Source organism: Manis pentadactyla, chromosome 7, assembly GCF_030020395.1.
Source record: "Manis pentadactyla isolate mManPen7 chromosome 7, mManPen7.hap1, whole genome shotgun sequence".
NCBI classification, from domain to species: Eukaryota; Metazoa; Chordata; class Mammalia; order Pholidota; family Manidae; genus Manis; species Manis pentadactyla.
Genome location: NC_080025.1, coordinates 66,651,525 through 66,665,426, shown reverse-complemented (window position 1 = coordinate 66,665,426; position 13,902 = coordinate 66,651,525). Strand labels below are relative to the sequence as shown.

General features: G+C 35.1%; 1 protein-coding gene across 3 annotated transcripts in view; it reads left to right on the top strand.

Moving 5' to 3' along the window:
- The window catches only part of PCLO (piccolo presynaptic cytomatrix protein), a 410,245-nt gene that overhangs the window by 346,995 nt on the left and 49,348 nt on the right, over positions 1-13,902 (top strand). For 2 of the 3 annotated variants that reach the window (XM_057504460.1, XM_057504459.1), the window contains 3 exons: positions 481-661; positions 2,205-2,399; positions 3,680-3,754. In XM_057504460.1, the coding sequence (XP_057360443.1) occupies positions 481-661; positions 2,205-2,399; positions 3,680-3,754 (451 nt within the window). The remainder of the gene's footprint in view (positions 1-480; positions 662-2,204; positions 2,400-3,679; positions 3,755-13,902) is intronic. The other variant, XM_036931695.2, reaches the window with a different exon arrangement.

Below are 13,902 nucleotides of genomic sequence, written 5' to 3'. Positions count from 1 at the left end.
TCTGATCACAAATTGTGAGTCAAATCCCTATTTCAAGTATGAACTAAAGTATATTTTAAAGTGGAACAATTCCGTCATTACAAATGACCTCTTTTTTTTTTCCATGTGTCCCTCTTGTGACTAAAACCAAACAATCTTCAAAAATGCTCCCCAAGTTCAAGAATAGAATGTGTCCATTTAACAAAAGAAAGCTTTATTTCATAAGGAGATTGATTTGTGACTCTACCTTTTTATGTCATCTCCGAGTAATGTAATTTATAGTCAAAGATTCATGCAGTTCAATTTAACCGAATGCTTATTAAGCATCTTGTATGCAGAAGACGCCATTGCCAATACCCTGGGGAAGAAAAATGAAGAAGATATCCTCTTTATCCTCAAAGGTCATATGACATCCTTGAATAATTTTCATATCACAGAAAGTAAGGAATAAATTACACCTCCATCCACTAATGTCATTGATTTAATGTACTTTTTTTTCAGGTACTGATTGATTTATCTAGCACCTCCCACCTCGATAACACTCCTCGGTGGTATCCCCTCAAGGAGCAGACCGAGAGCCTAGACCACGGCAAGCCCCACCCCAGTCAGAGCAGCCAGCGGTCTCCAAAGCCATCCGTCATCAAAAGCAGAAGCCACGGGATCTTCCCGGACCCATCCAAGGGTAGGAGATATTTCAAGTGCAAAAAGCTTTTGCCTACTTGCTCACTCCGTATCTTCTTGAGTAGGAGCACCTGTATGTGTAACGTATTTGGAAAGGCCGGGTTCTATTGGAAGTTATTTAATGTAGTATCATACAAAGAGTAATGGATATGGGATGAGGAGAAATGGACGTTGTGATCCTCCCTCTCTGACTCTGCTTTTCAACCTGAGAAAAGAAGGAGCTTGGGCTATTTGGTCTTTTCCAGCTCTCAAAATCCATGGTATGATTTTATAAAATGCATTGGGGTATTTCATACAGAAAATACACAAATCACAATAGTTCATTGACTAATCATCATTACTGTGTATGCATATTTCTTCTAATTGTCTAAATCCCCATTTTTATAGGTATATTCATGTATTTTATACATAATGTATGAACATACATAATCTTGCATCCAGCTTTTTTGTACTTACCATTTCAAAAAATTATCCCCATGTCATCAAAAGTATTGGTGTGCTGAAATGCACTTAAACTTTCCTAACTGCAGGACTCAAGCTAATTGTATGATTTTTTTCAAAACTGCCATTATTATTTTTAAATAGCAAGGCCATACATTGGGTTTCACAATATACACAGCATTCCCATTTGAATGTACTTTTCCTTTGGAAGGTTCATTACCAATTATCCTATAACACAGCATTAATCTTCATCACACACTAAGTTACTGCCTGTATGAGATAACTATATAGTATCTTATCTAGATATATGTAACTACTTTTGAGTGTTAAGTATAATTTGTTATTGGAACTGAGTATTGCTTCCTTCCCTCCTCTTCTCCAGAAGTACATCAAATTGAAAGTAGTTCTTTGAACATTAGAAAGAAATGGGTCATAAGTGCAAGGTTCCAGGAGATGGAAGACTGAGGCCATGTCCAGTAAGCCACTGAGTTGATATGATAAACCACGGACTATAACAAGTGCTGTAGATTAATTATGAATGATTTTTGTAGCTCATTTATGGATCCCACTTGGCCAGACCAACGCTGCCCTGACTGACCCTGAAGATTATTTAGTATAAAGGCTTTCTCTCTCTCTGACAACCACAGTAAATGTGTGATCTGTATATATATTCTCTAAGATCTTTTCAAATGATGATTCCACAGTCTCCATTTTTAATATGTCCTAGTGACTCACACCCCTTTGTTCAGGAATTTACTACATTTTTACTTAAAACTCCATTGTAGCAGTATGGGCCTATTATCCCATACTGCTCCCTACTAGAATTAGCAGAGTTACTCGGTGAAACTGGAAGTGAATATATTCATTTACAGGAGGTTAGAATGTAGTCCTCTCCTCAGACTTCTCTTCCTTTTCAAGATTGTCATCCTTTTCTCCCCAAAATTGTTTCCCAACTGTTTAATCACATTACTGTGATGCAAGCGGTTGCCTAAACGAGCCAAAAAGGAAACTGAATTAACATAAATCTTAGACAGTTTCAAATTATGTGAGACCACGCTTGACAGGAGGAACTTTAACTCATGTTTCTACCCTTCTGTAACCAGACATGCAGGTCCCCACCATTGAGAAATCCCACAGCAGTCCGGGTAGCTCGAAATCCTCATCTGAAGGCCACCTGCGCTCCCATGGACCATCTCGCAGTCAAAGCAAAACCAGTGTCACTCAGGCCCACCTGGAAGACGCAGGGGCTGCTATAGCCGCTGCTGAAGCCGCTGTGCAACAACTCCGCCTTCAACCAAGTAAAAGACGCAAATAAATTCCTCAGCATGGCAGCTTAATGTTCATCTGTTGCCCTTCTCTCCTGCTGTCCTCCCCTTTGCTTTCTGTCTCCGGCATACCCTGCTCACTCTGCTCTCTGTCCCTTTGTCTGTGTAAGAACAATGTCAGTACATAAATATGCTCTTTCCTGTTTAGATTTTTCTTTTTATGTTTACACAGACTGCAACAAAACTGGCTGTTTCTCCTTTGTCTCCACCCTCCATCCAATCTGGCTCATAGTATTTGGTGGCTGTGTCTGTGATGTTTGCAGGTTAAGCAATGTTGTGTGTCCTTTCTGCGTGCAATTAAATAATCCTTTAGAATTCAGGAATATAAGCACAAGCAGCTGCCAACTTCTCAGGCATTACACCAAAAAAGCACACAAACAAGCATGTAGAGCAGATGAGCAATGAGATTCTAGAATCTGAAAACACTCAATTTTAGGGAAAAAAGTAAATGCAACCAAGTTCTAGAACCTAGGGGGAAAGTCATTTCAAGCTTAAAAGCATTAATAGATTATGCATGAAGTGTTGCAGCTTTCCATGTGGGAAACTTCCTAGTCTTCTAAAAAAAAACCTGTGAAGAAAATAATGTTTCTTATTTTCTGAAAAAAGTACAAAATATTAATATATGTATAAGCATATGCACTGAGGCCATGTAAACTCTCAAGGAGCACAATCTGGTCCATTCTGTTGGATCACATTTTGTATATGATAACAGAGAATTTATAGGTTATTTTTTTTTCTAACCATTAGAGATCCTTTGAAAGTCAAGATCTCAATTAAACCATAGCCACTCACCCATCTTAACTGCTATACTTTCATTTAATTTATGAAAATTTACTCGATTGATATAATTATATGGAAACTTACTAACTATAGAGATTTTACAAATGTAGGTGTCCTGTCACTTCTAGGAGGCATTAGCCAGACAAAGGAGATCGATTAATGTTCTCCCCATCTCCCAAAGTCATCACTTCCAAAGAAACAGCCAGTTTTCATCCCCTTTAGTGCTGTGCATGTGGTGTCATTTTGGCATTTGAGAACACAACTTACTTAGAGCAAAAGATCACTGCTGTTTGCATGATAACATGTGAGCTGGCTCCATCCGAGGACACATACCCTGGGGTTCCATTTCACCCACATGGCCGCCACGGCACATGAAAGCGGTCAGTCTAATCATGCCAGGAAGCAGCACAGACACAGCATAGCGGGCGTCCTCCCCATTCAAAGAACTCAGTGTGATAATCTGCCTCCACCAGCCAATGGCAGCCAAGACCACAGCCAGCTAGCCCTCAGCAAGGTGATGTCTGATGGACCAGTCAAGCCAGAAGGAGGTGAGCAGAAAGGCACTATGCAAAGCACACAGCAAGAACATCCCCCAGATTTAAAGCCCTCTGCTTTTAATTTTTAGAGATTGTCTGATAAGATATGTTTATCCACTTTTTAATGTGCTTTTGTGGGCATGGCATTTCAGGACTTCATCATCACCGTGTTAAGTCCCAAGATCAGTCCCATAAGATACTGACTACAGTGATTTGTATTTTTCTATGCGCTGGGCATCTTTTGACTTCTGTTGGGAAATAGATTAACAGTATTCATATTGCAGAATGGAATGCATGCTACTAACCTAATCTGTTCAAGCATGACTATAAATATGTTGCATTGTGATAAAAGTTTAAATTGCTCACAATTCGAGGTAGCATACCATTGGAATGTAGATCAGTTTTGTTGCATATTATTTTAAGTGTAACTTTTTAAAAATTCAGTGGATTTTGAAAAGTCTTAGAGGAAAGTAAAGGAAAAATTGTTAATGCGCTCATTCACCTTTACATGGTGAAAGTTCTCTCTTGATCCTACAAACAGACATTTTCCACTCATGTTTCCGTAGTTGTTAAGTGTATCAGATGTGTTGGGCATGTGAATATCCAAGTGCCTGTGTAATAAATAAAGTATCTTTATTTCATTCATAAACTCCTGGGTTCTGAGCCATTGTTATATGATGCAGCTTAAAATGAGTGTGTCAGTTTTTGTTTTCTCATTTGATTTCTTGCAATAGAGTATTTGTAGTTACTGGCTCCGTTGCTAGTAAGGGCTGTTATGATAGAACATGTGGAAATAGAACAAAGTTCCATGTCAGAGACATTATAAGCTAGGTGAAAAATTATTACCAAATAACAAGAATCAGAGCTTACATAAACATGTAAATAAATAATGGGGTTGGCTACTCTAGGCACTGCTTCCGCTGTTTCTTTCTCCCACATCTGATCTACTTCCCCATCTTCTCAGGTTCCTGGAGAGAGGAAGACAAATCCTATGAACCCTGGCTCAGGAGATACATCTAAACTTGATTCCATAGCTGTGTTCAGAAAGGAAAGCAAGTTCATATTTGTCCCTAATTTGACTCCAGCATCTGTGGAGTTTTCCCCAAGAGTGACATCGCCAGTGACAGGAATCAGACCAGAGTGATGATAAAATTATGGTCAAATGTAGTGCAAAAACATGTATAAAGTAAAAGTTTTTTAAAAAACAAGAGAGTGGCGTTTGCCCCCTTAAGTCCCTTCGAACCCTAAAATACTTGATTTTATGCTTCTTTACTTTCCACAAAATTTAAATCAAGCCTCATACTTTCCTGTTGTATTTCTCTTTCTCTCAGAAAATTTAAAAATTTAATACAATCTTATCCCAGCAAGTCAGCATTTAGGAGCAGTGGAAATGTATCATGTATGTGGCTGTGCAGAGCACAAACCACTGGGATGTGTCTTGAGTTAGCCAGGTAATTAAGGAAACAATTAGCTTAAACATTAAGATAATTCTGAATCTGTATATACTCAGCCCAGTTTATAAATTTCCACCAAAGCCACAATTTCCCTTTTTCAGTTAGCTTTACTTTCTAAAAGTACTTAAAATTCCACCTCTCACCTTTTCTTTCAAGTAAGTTCAGTTGGTTTCTTAACGTTATTCATTTTCTTACTTCAAATATGCCATAATTATAAATGTCAAAGTAGTCAAAGGTTTTCCTTATTTCACACTCTGTATTTAATTATCGTGATTTAAGTATTACTGTGTAATATTTTGTCTGATTTTTTTTCTAGCTAGGGTTCTTAAAATCTGTAGCAAAATGTGTTTAATCCCCTTTCTTTCAATAATGCTCTGATGGATATTCTCATACATTTCAAATGCTGTGATTGAACCTTAAAGTCATTCTTCATTGAAAATTACAATCAAAAGGAAACCAAAATAACATAGTGTTTCTTGTTTAATTTTGTTCTAATAGTTGAAAATAAAATCCCATTTTCTAAAATATATTATTTCCCTACTACTATAAATGTACAAAAAATGTAATTCAACTATTCAGTTGCCAAACAACTAATAGCAAACATTCTATAGGACTAAACTTATATTAAATGACATATAATTAGTTTAAAGCTTAGAAAGAAAAAATCGGTAAGAGATGTAAACATATAAAGCCAGTAAGTTACTGTTCATGAACTGCACTTTACGTGGTTGGATAAAAGTCTTGCATTTCAAACCTCACAGTGGAGTTCATGTAATCTCATCTAAAATGAATACCCTGCATTTGAATAGTTCTTCACACTGTGAAAGTGTTCATCACCCATTTTTTCATTTTATCACACCTAGTAGATGTGATATTCATTGCAAATATTCTTATCTCTGTTTTCTGAGTGAGCAATCAGCAAGTCAAAGGGCTTGCATATCTAATAGAGGAATACACAGCTAGAGACTTTCAGAATTGGCAATATAACCCTTGTCTTGTTACTTTTTAATACATTGGCAAGCCTTTGCTTTTTAAACACATTGTCTCCTTCGAAGTCAAACTCTCCTGATTTCAGTGAAAACAATTGTCATTTACTTATTATGATGTATCACTTTGGTTCTTACAAATGATTAGAGATGGCTAGAAATTATGGCAGAACACAATTTAGACTTGCTCTACCTACGTGATCCTCTTTTCTGAAGGCTGATAATTTAGCTCCCACAAACCAAAGAAATAAAATCCTCTCACTTCACAAGCTCAATGCATCAGTAAAGCAGAGTTTTTTGAGGGGCCTGTGTGTATATCTGCAGTCATTTCTATCAAGGGTGATGAAGTTGCCCCTAAAGAGCTTTTCAAATATTTGTTGTGAGCTTCTCAGCAGATTTTTGCTTGAAATAACATAAAATATGGGTCAAGTGAGAATTACGGAGTGAGCCAGAAGGAACCCTTTTTCTCCCTCTGGGGTTTTGTTTGCATGCTAGGAAACCTGAAGAGAAAGATTAGACAGATTGTGCCACATCATCCTGATGCCTAAACAACTCTCTGTTTATATTTAGAAATCACTGGAAATGTTTTTTTCTCAGCCAATTGGTTTGGTTGAATACAGGCCATGCCATTTCAGAAGGTGACATTAGCTAGGGAAAAGAGTTTAAAAAATCATTTGTTTCTTTGAACCATACAAAACTAAAGACAAATGGAAGCATTCTTAAAACCTTGAAACTTAATTTAGCTGGCATCAAAGATATTACATTTTAAGTGCAATTTTAATTCCTGAGCTATTTTTGTTTGATACTAAGAGTTTAGGCAAGTTTTAAGTTTAGAAACAGTAGTACACGATGAGTAGAAATAGTCTTCCACCCTAGGCAGGAAGATAAAAGCCATTGGGACAGGTTGGGAGATTAGGTGAGAAGATAAATCATTGAGTAAGTTGTGAGGGTATTAGAATAGAGAGTTATTTTCCCTACTACTATAAATGTTCGAAAAATGTAATTCAACTATTACTTTTAAGAGGTCACCACGGAATTTTAAGTACTTTTAGAAAGCAAAGCTCACTGAAAAAGGGAAATTGTGGCTTTGGTGGAAATTAATAAACTGGGCTGAGTATATACAGATTCAGGTGAATTACATTTTTTGTACATTTATAGTAGTAGGGAATTAGTAGCAGGGAGATTAGGTGAGAAGATAAATCATTGAGTAAGTTGTGTGAGGGTATTATAATAGTTCCTTGGTGTGGCCGAATGTAGGCAAAAGCTTGAAGCTCCTTCCACAGATCGCTGCTGGGAACGCCACTTGCAGTCAGGCTCTTTTGCGGCACCTGTCAAAGAATTCCCTATCCGTATGTTGTCGTGGTGACCTCTTACTAAGCTGTCAGTCTGTGTGAACTGCGCTCTTGGCCAGGTGGTAGCGGGAGGCTGGGCTGGGATGCAGGGTGGGTACTGGAAGCAGAGGGAATGGCTGCTTACAGAAGGCGGTAGCTAACCAGGGTCCCATTCTTTTCTGACCCAAAGTAGGTGTCACTTTTGGTCAGAAAGAATTTACCAGTCTCTTTCTGAAAAGGAGAGGGTCCAAAAGGGAAGCAAAGGAGAAATCAGAATCAGTTCATTTGGAGGTCCTCTATAATGCATTGGAAGAAGCTAATGAAAACACTTACATTCCTCATTTCAATGTGTTCCTGCAAGAAAAAAAAAGAAAGAGAGGAAGGAAGAAAAGACAACCTTAAAAAAAGAAAACCTTGGGTAGTTTTAAAAGAATTGAAACTGAAATTAGGTGAATGCAACAAACATCCAACAAAATCTGTGCGAATAATTTCAGCTTTCAAAGTTCTGTGCCGATTTCTCTGGGGACCAGAGTTTTCTTTCTTTGCTGTCTGTGACGTCAAAACGCTTTTCTAAAGTCTTGTTTTTTTTAAGGGTCCCCATATTTTCTTAGAATTATTAATTATGCATTTCCAAAACTTTCTGTAGTCATCTAAAATGTATTGCCTGAAATGTTTCTTCTATATATGCAGAGTCACAGACAGTAAGTGTATAGTTCTGACCATTTTATGGACTTTCATTCACAAAGGTGACTCCAGGGACCAACCATCAATGGCACTTTTGTTCTTTTCTGGTAGTAGCTACGGTTTCCAGCAACCCATCGACATAAAGTTTGTCTGCTTCACACTGGAGTTTTAAATCTCATTTCATTTGATGTGAATAACAAGACCACCTGGCCGCTCTCAGTATCAGACGTGGTTCCAGGACTGCTGCACCTGAGTCAGCTGTTCTAGCCGTAGGCCTGTGTGACTGGGTGTGACTGTTAACACAGGATTTGAGAAGAAGAAAAAGGCCTAATTTTAATTTGCCAAAGTCTCTTACATACTTTTTATGACACGACTTTAACAAAGTTAATTTTTAAAATGTAAATTACTTGGGCTTGAGAAAATTATTTTCAGAAAATGGATTTATCAAATTCTTCAGAGTAGGACCCTGAGGGAATGAGTCAGGCAAGTAGATGCTGCTGGAGGAAAGCAATGAGAAGCACGGAGCTGGAGAAGGCTGCTGGGGTCCCAGTGCAGGACCCCGGGCAGAGGGCACTACATGAGCATGGATTTGGGCATGTCACCACCTGGGTAGGTGGGATCAGGGGACAAGGGGAAATGCTCCTGAGAGAGGCAGAGGAATGCCAAAGGCACCATCTGGCTACTTGACACTATTGCCTAAATCCAGATATCTGACTACCTGTGAATTACTTGATTTTCTTCTGCTCTTCATCTGCATGCAATACATCATGTAAAATCATGGTATTTCACCCATTCTCCATTCTGCAAGATAAGCTTGTGGGGGAATGGGGACTTAGGGGAATGAGATAGGGTAAAGGAGTCTTCATGTGTACTGGGCTAAACTGTGATGATATCCCTTTTTCTTTTTATTTTATTACTATGTTGAATATGTGAATATACAATTAATCATTGAGGAGCCAAAGAAAAACACTTACAGATTTCAAATGAAAACATTGGAAATACAGAATTTTGGTTGGAATGGCATTTTTTAGTTAGGAATAGGAATACCATAGGTATAATCATAGTTTTATGCCTTAACATGTTTTAAGATATTGAAAGATAAAAATTAATTTAATTGATAGTTTGAAAAGAAACTAATAAAAATACTGATAATTAAAAAATCAAACAAGAACAGATACATTTTTAAGAAGAAAATGCTTGATAAAAGGGGCATAGGTCCCTATTTTTTTAACATACAAGAAAGATGGTGGAATAAAATTTCTGCTAAAAAGTGCACAGAAGCAAAATCTGCCTTTATTCTTTTACATATTTCAAACCCAAAACCACATTGTCTTAAGTTCTGTAGGTCACAATATATTTTTATCTGATGCCTTGTAAAATGAATTTGGAATCTATGTAGAGAGATAATAAAAAATGGACATTTTTATGGAACGTGATTCAAATTTCTTTCTATATAGATCTATTGAATACGTTTAGTTCATTGTAAAGCATTCTTGTTCCTAATGACATTTCATGAAGTAAATAACTATGGAGTTACTATTTTGACTCCATCCAACCATTAATGTACAAGGAAATTAAGAAAACTTTATATAGAGTAAACCCTTTTTGGAAGAATTTGCATTATTTTATGCCTGCCAAATGTCATTATATATTCTGGTTCTGCCTGCCATAAAGTATTTTTTATAAGCAAAAAGAGACAAGCAAATTTTTATGATACATATAACTTTTAGTTCAGACCTTATAGTTCTAGAGTTGTGACGTTCTGGATAGAACAAGTTCTGAAGAAGTTTAGAGAGATTAAAACAGTTAATAATATAAATAATAACAAATATCCTCAAGAAAGGCTACCAACTTAATATTTCTTTAGTATAAAAATTACAAAGACACCTCTCTTTAATGAATGATTGTCATGTATACAGTGGTTTAAGATGACTGCCAAAAAGCCAGGCTAATTGGTTTCTTCTCATTTTCACAGTTAATACTTCATTTCTATTACTGTAGCTCTAGACCAGTAATTCTCAAAATGTGTCCATCGACCCCTAGAGGTCCAAGACTCTTTCAGGGCTCTAGAAGGTCCAAAAAAATCTTAAGAATACTAAGATACTATTCACCTTTTTCACTCTCATTCTTTCTCAAGTGTTCAGTGGAGTTTTCCTGCATTTACATGAGGTGTCATGACATCATTGTTTTGATGGCTACTGGAATATGTGCTTGTTGATTACATATCTTAACTTTTCCTTAATTTTGAGTATGATAAATATTGATAGGTATAACTCACATGAAACAAAGTTCTTTGGGGACTGCAATAATTTTTAAGAATACAAAGGAGTATTGCGATAAAAATGTTTTTTAAGATACACCGATCCATACCTATGAGCAATCATAATTTTTCCAATAGCCAAAAATACTGGATAAGTAGAGGTTTCTTCCAAGATATAATGATCATATTTGTCTCTAAATTTCCTATGCCTTATATCTCATATCAGATTTCAGAACCACTTCTTTCTCATTTAATGGTAAATTTATAATTATTAAGATTGATAAGTGATTCTTCTTTATTATCTTATTTAAAATATATTATTGGTGATGATTTAGATTAAATTATGATTATATGTCCATATTTATACTTTTAACTTTCAAAATTTGAAGGTAAGTTGCCTCTAGCTTTTAATCAAATTGTTGCCTACCTAAAGTGGAGTGCAAGGGAGCATTATAAAGGTAGAGTAAATTTTTGTGGTGTCCCCATATTGAAATTAAATTTTATTGGAAAAACGTTATTTATAAATTATTTGTTCTTTTTATCTTCTATTGTGTTATCTAATTACTGGTGCTATATGTTGCAAATTAATTATACTGACATAAGTAACAATTGAAAACCTGAAGATCATCACCTTGATTCAAATTTGAGGAAAAATTAAGTTTCTTTCCTCTTACCTAATTCTTGATCCTTAATTGAGTGTATTACTAATAATTAAAGTTAAAATGGGAATTCTCAAAGTATATTTATCATTTATAGAAAATACCTGAATTACCTGTATTAGTTGCTCATTTATTCATATTCATATGTACATTTGTTTTATTTATTTTTTGGAATGAATATTGTGTTCTAGAACCTCTTCAAAGTGTTAGTGATACTGCAATGAACAAAATAGACAAAAATCACTATTCCTGTGACTATCCCATCCTAGTGATATTTCTTTAATAACCAATTAAAGTTATCTGGGAAGAATTCTAAACAATGAGAAAAGTGAGTTTTTCTTCCTTCAACTAAGATTGAAAAAAAGAAAGCTGCAAGTGGTCATTCAGTTAAATTATATACAGCCAAATATGTTTAAATCTGGAAATATAATTAATTATATATTTATTTGTTCTGGTTTTGTTTCTCATTAATGGTCTTTATAGTCCACTGAAATATAATCAACCACAGGAGAATAGAAAGTATTTGGAATTGATCTATTTGGAGAAGGTAGAGAGATAAATGAAATTAAGTTGTTTGGTCCCATTTATGAAATAATTGTCCAAACTCTTTTTGTGGCCATTGACAACATTGGAATGACATGAAAAATGGCACTCAGTGTTTTAGCATTGGTCGTATAAACCAGTCTGCTACTATTATGTTGTATTTATTTATACTGGAAATGTATTTTTATAAAAATCAAACTATTTGGATTCCATTTAAGGGCAACATCATTGTTATCAAAGTATTTGTGATCTAAGTTACCAGTTTCAGGATTATGAAAAGCTTTCCACTCAATCCCACATATTTTGCAAGCAAATTGAAAAACAAAATACCTCTATTTCAAAGGAGAATGAAATGAACATTGAAAAATTAAGAGTTGCCCTTGAAAAATTGATATAGATCTTGAATGTTTTTTCTTTCAAAATATCAGTATGAATGCCCTACTACTGATCTTTTTAAAGATAAAGATCTTCGCTGTGTTAAAACAATTATGTTAGCATTTTTTTAGCACAAAACCAAAACTTGGTATTTGATAAATTCTTTAATCATTCTTTTTACTTGGGCATAGCTGGAATTATAACCTAAATGTATTTACTTTCTTAATTTCATTTATAATAATGTCTTAAACTTTTTTCCGTTATTTACCATGAAATTTTGGTCCCCAGTTAAACCATATTTAAGTGACTTCTTCCAAAACCAGTTCTAAACCAAAAACACCTTAAAAAAGGAAGATGTACTTAAAAGGCAACATTATAGCATAAATGCAAGGATTATCATATACTGAGCCATCCCATAATACATTTACATAACAAAAAATCCTATCATGTTATTAGTTAAACTAACTTTACTCTCATTTCCATTTAAATACTTGTTATATTGAAGTTATGCGCTATTAACTTTTGTTCCCTGAAGTGATCGTTTATCTTATTATCTACAAAGCTATAGAGAATGGATGATTGGTGAGTACAGGGAATACCTACAAATTCTGATAGCATTAGATAAAAAACAGATTGAACTGATCCTAAAAATATCTTGAAAAATTAAGTCATAAGGCCAATGGGAGCAGAGAGGGAATAGTGTGACATGATTAAGAGCTTTACCACCTTTCCTGGGACAGAGGAAATAGAGGCATTATAGCTCCATCTTCCTCTGAAAAGCTACTATGTGAACACGGGGGTCTCTTAAGGGACATGTTTTGATGTTTATAGGGAAAAAAGATACTCCCACATTCCATTTCTCATGGTTTGTTATAACTCGTTATAACTTGTTACAACATATATATATATATATATATATATATATATATATATATATTCACCAATATTTTGTCATTTAAAAAAATATTTCAGTGACATCCTTCCTTCTCTGTCCCAACCAAGGGTTTACAACTGTCAGTTGTCTGTTATCTGTACATTTATTTGTGAAAACTTATAATTTAGCAGTAGGTGAACACTACCACAAATATTTGTATTGAAACTACTTGTGTCATTTTTCTAGTGTCTGGCTTCTTTTATATTTTTCTAAATTGGAAATGAATGTAACTGAAGTAAATTCAGGAAGAAAATTAAACTTTTTAAAGCCCTTGTAAGATGCACCACCTCTTCTTAAATTAATATCCCTGAACTCTAATAGGAAGCATATCAAAAAACGTGATTAGACATAATTCAAGGGAGTGCCTCCCAAATAATGCCTGTCTTAATGAAACTTAAAACCTGATATATTCAGGTCCACATTCAAAACAAATCAACAGATGAAATAAAACTGTAAAATCTCTTCAGTAAAAACAACAAAGATAATCACAATAATAGAAAATAGAGTGAAAGGTAACAGGGAGAAAGTAGAAAAGGTCACTAAATACCAACTAAATAAAAGACAGCTAAAGAAAAAAATATGCATGCTATAAAAATGATCTCTAAAACAGCCAAGTGGTTATTTTAGTTCTACTATTAAACTACTGGAATAAACAAAAGAATTATTGATTGATTTAATTCCAAACAGTTGATCATAAAACCCTATAGATTGTATCTATTAAGATAATACTGTATTAACCAAATAATTTATTTTTTGCTGCCTACCTACATTATAGTTTATTCCCGAAACATTTGGAAATAGATTTGAGCTGGACCACAGATATAAAACCACTGATAGAACATAGTAGGCAGCAAGGCTGTATACATTCCAAGCACCAAATTCTAAGGCAGGCAGAGACTTCACAATCTTAATTAGAGACAACTGGATGTAAAAG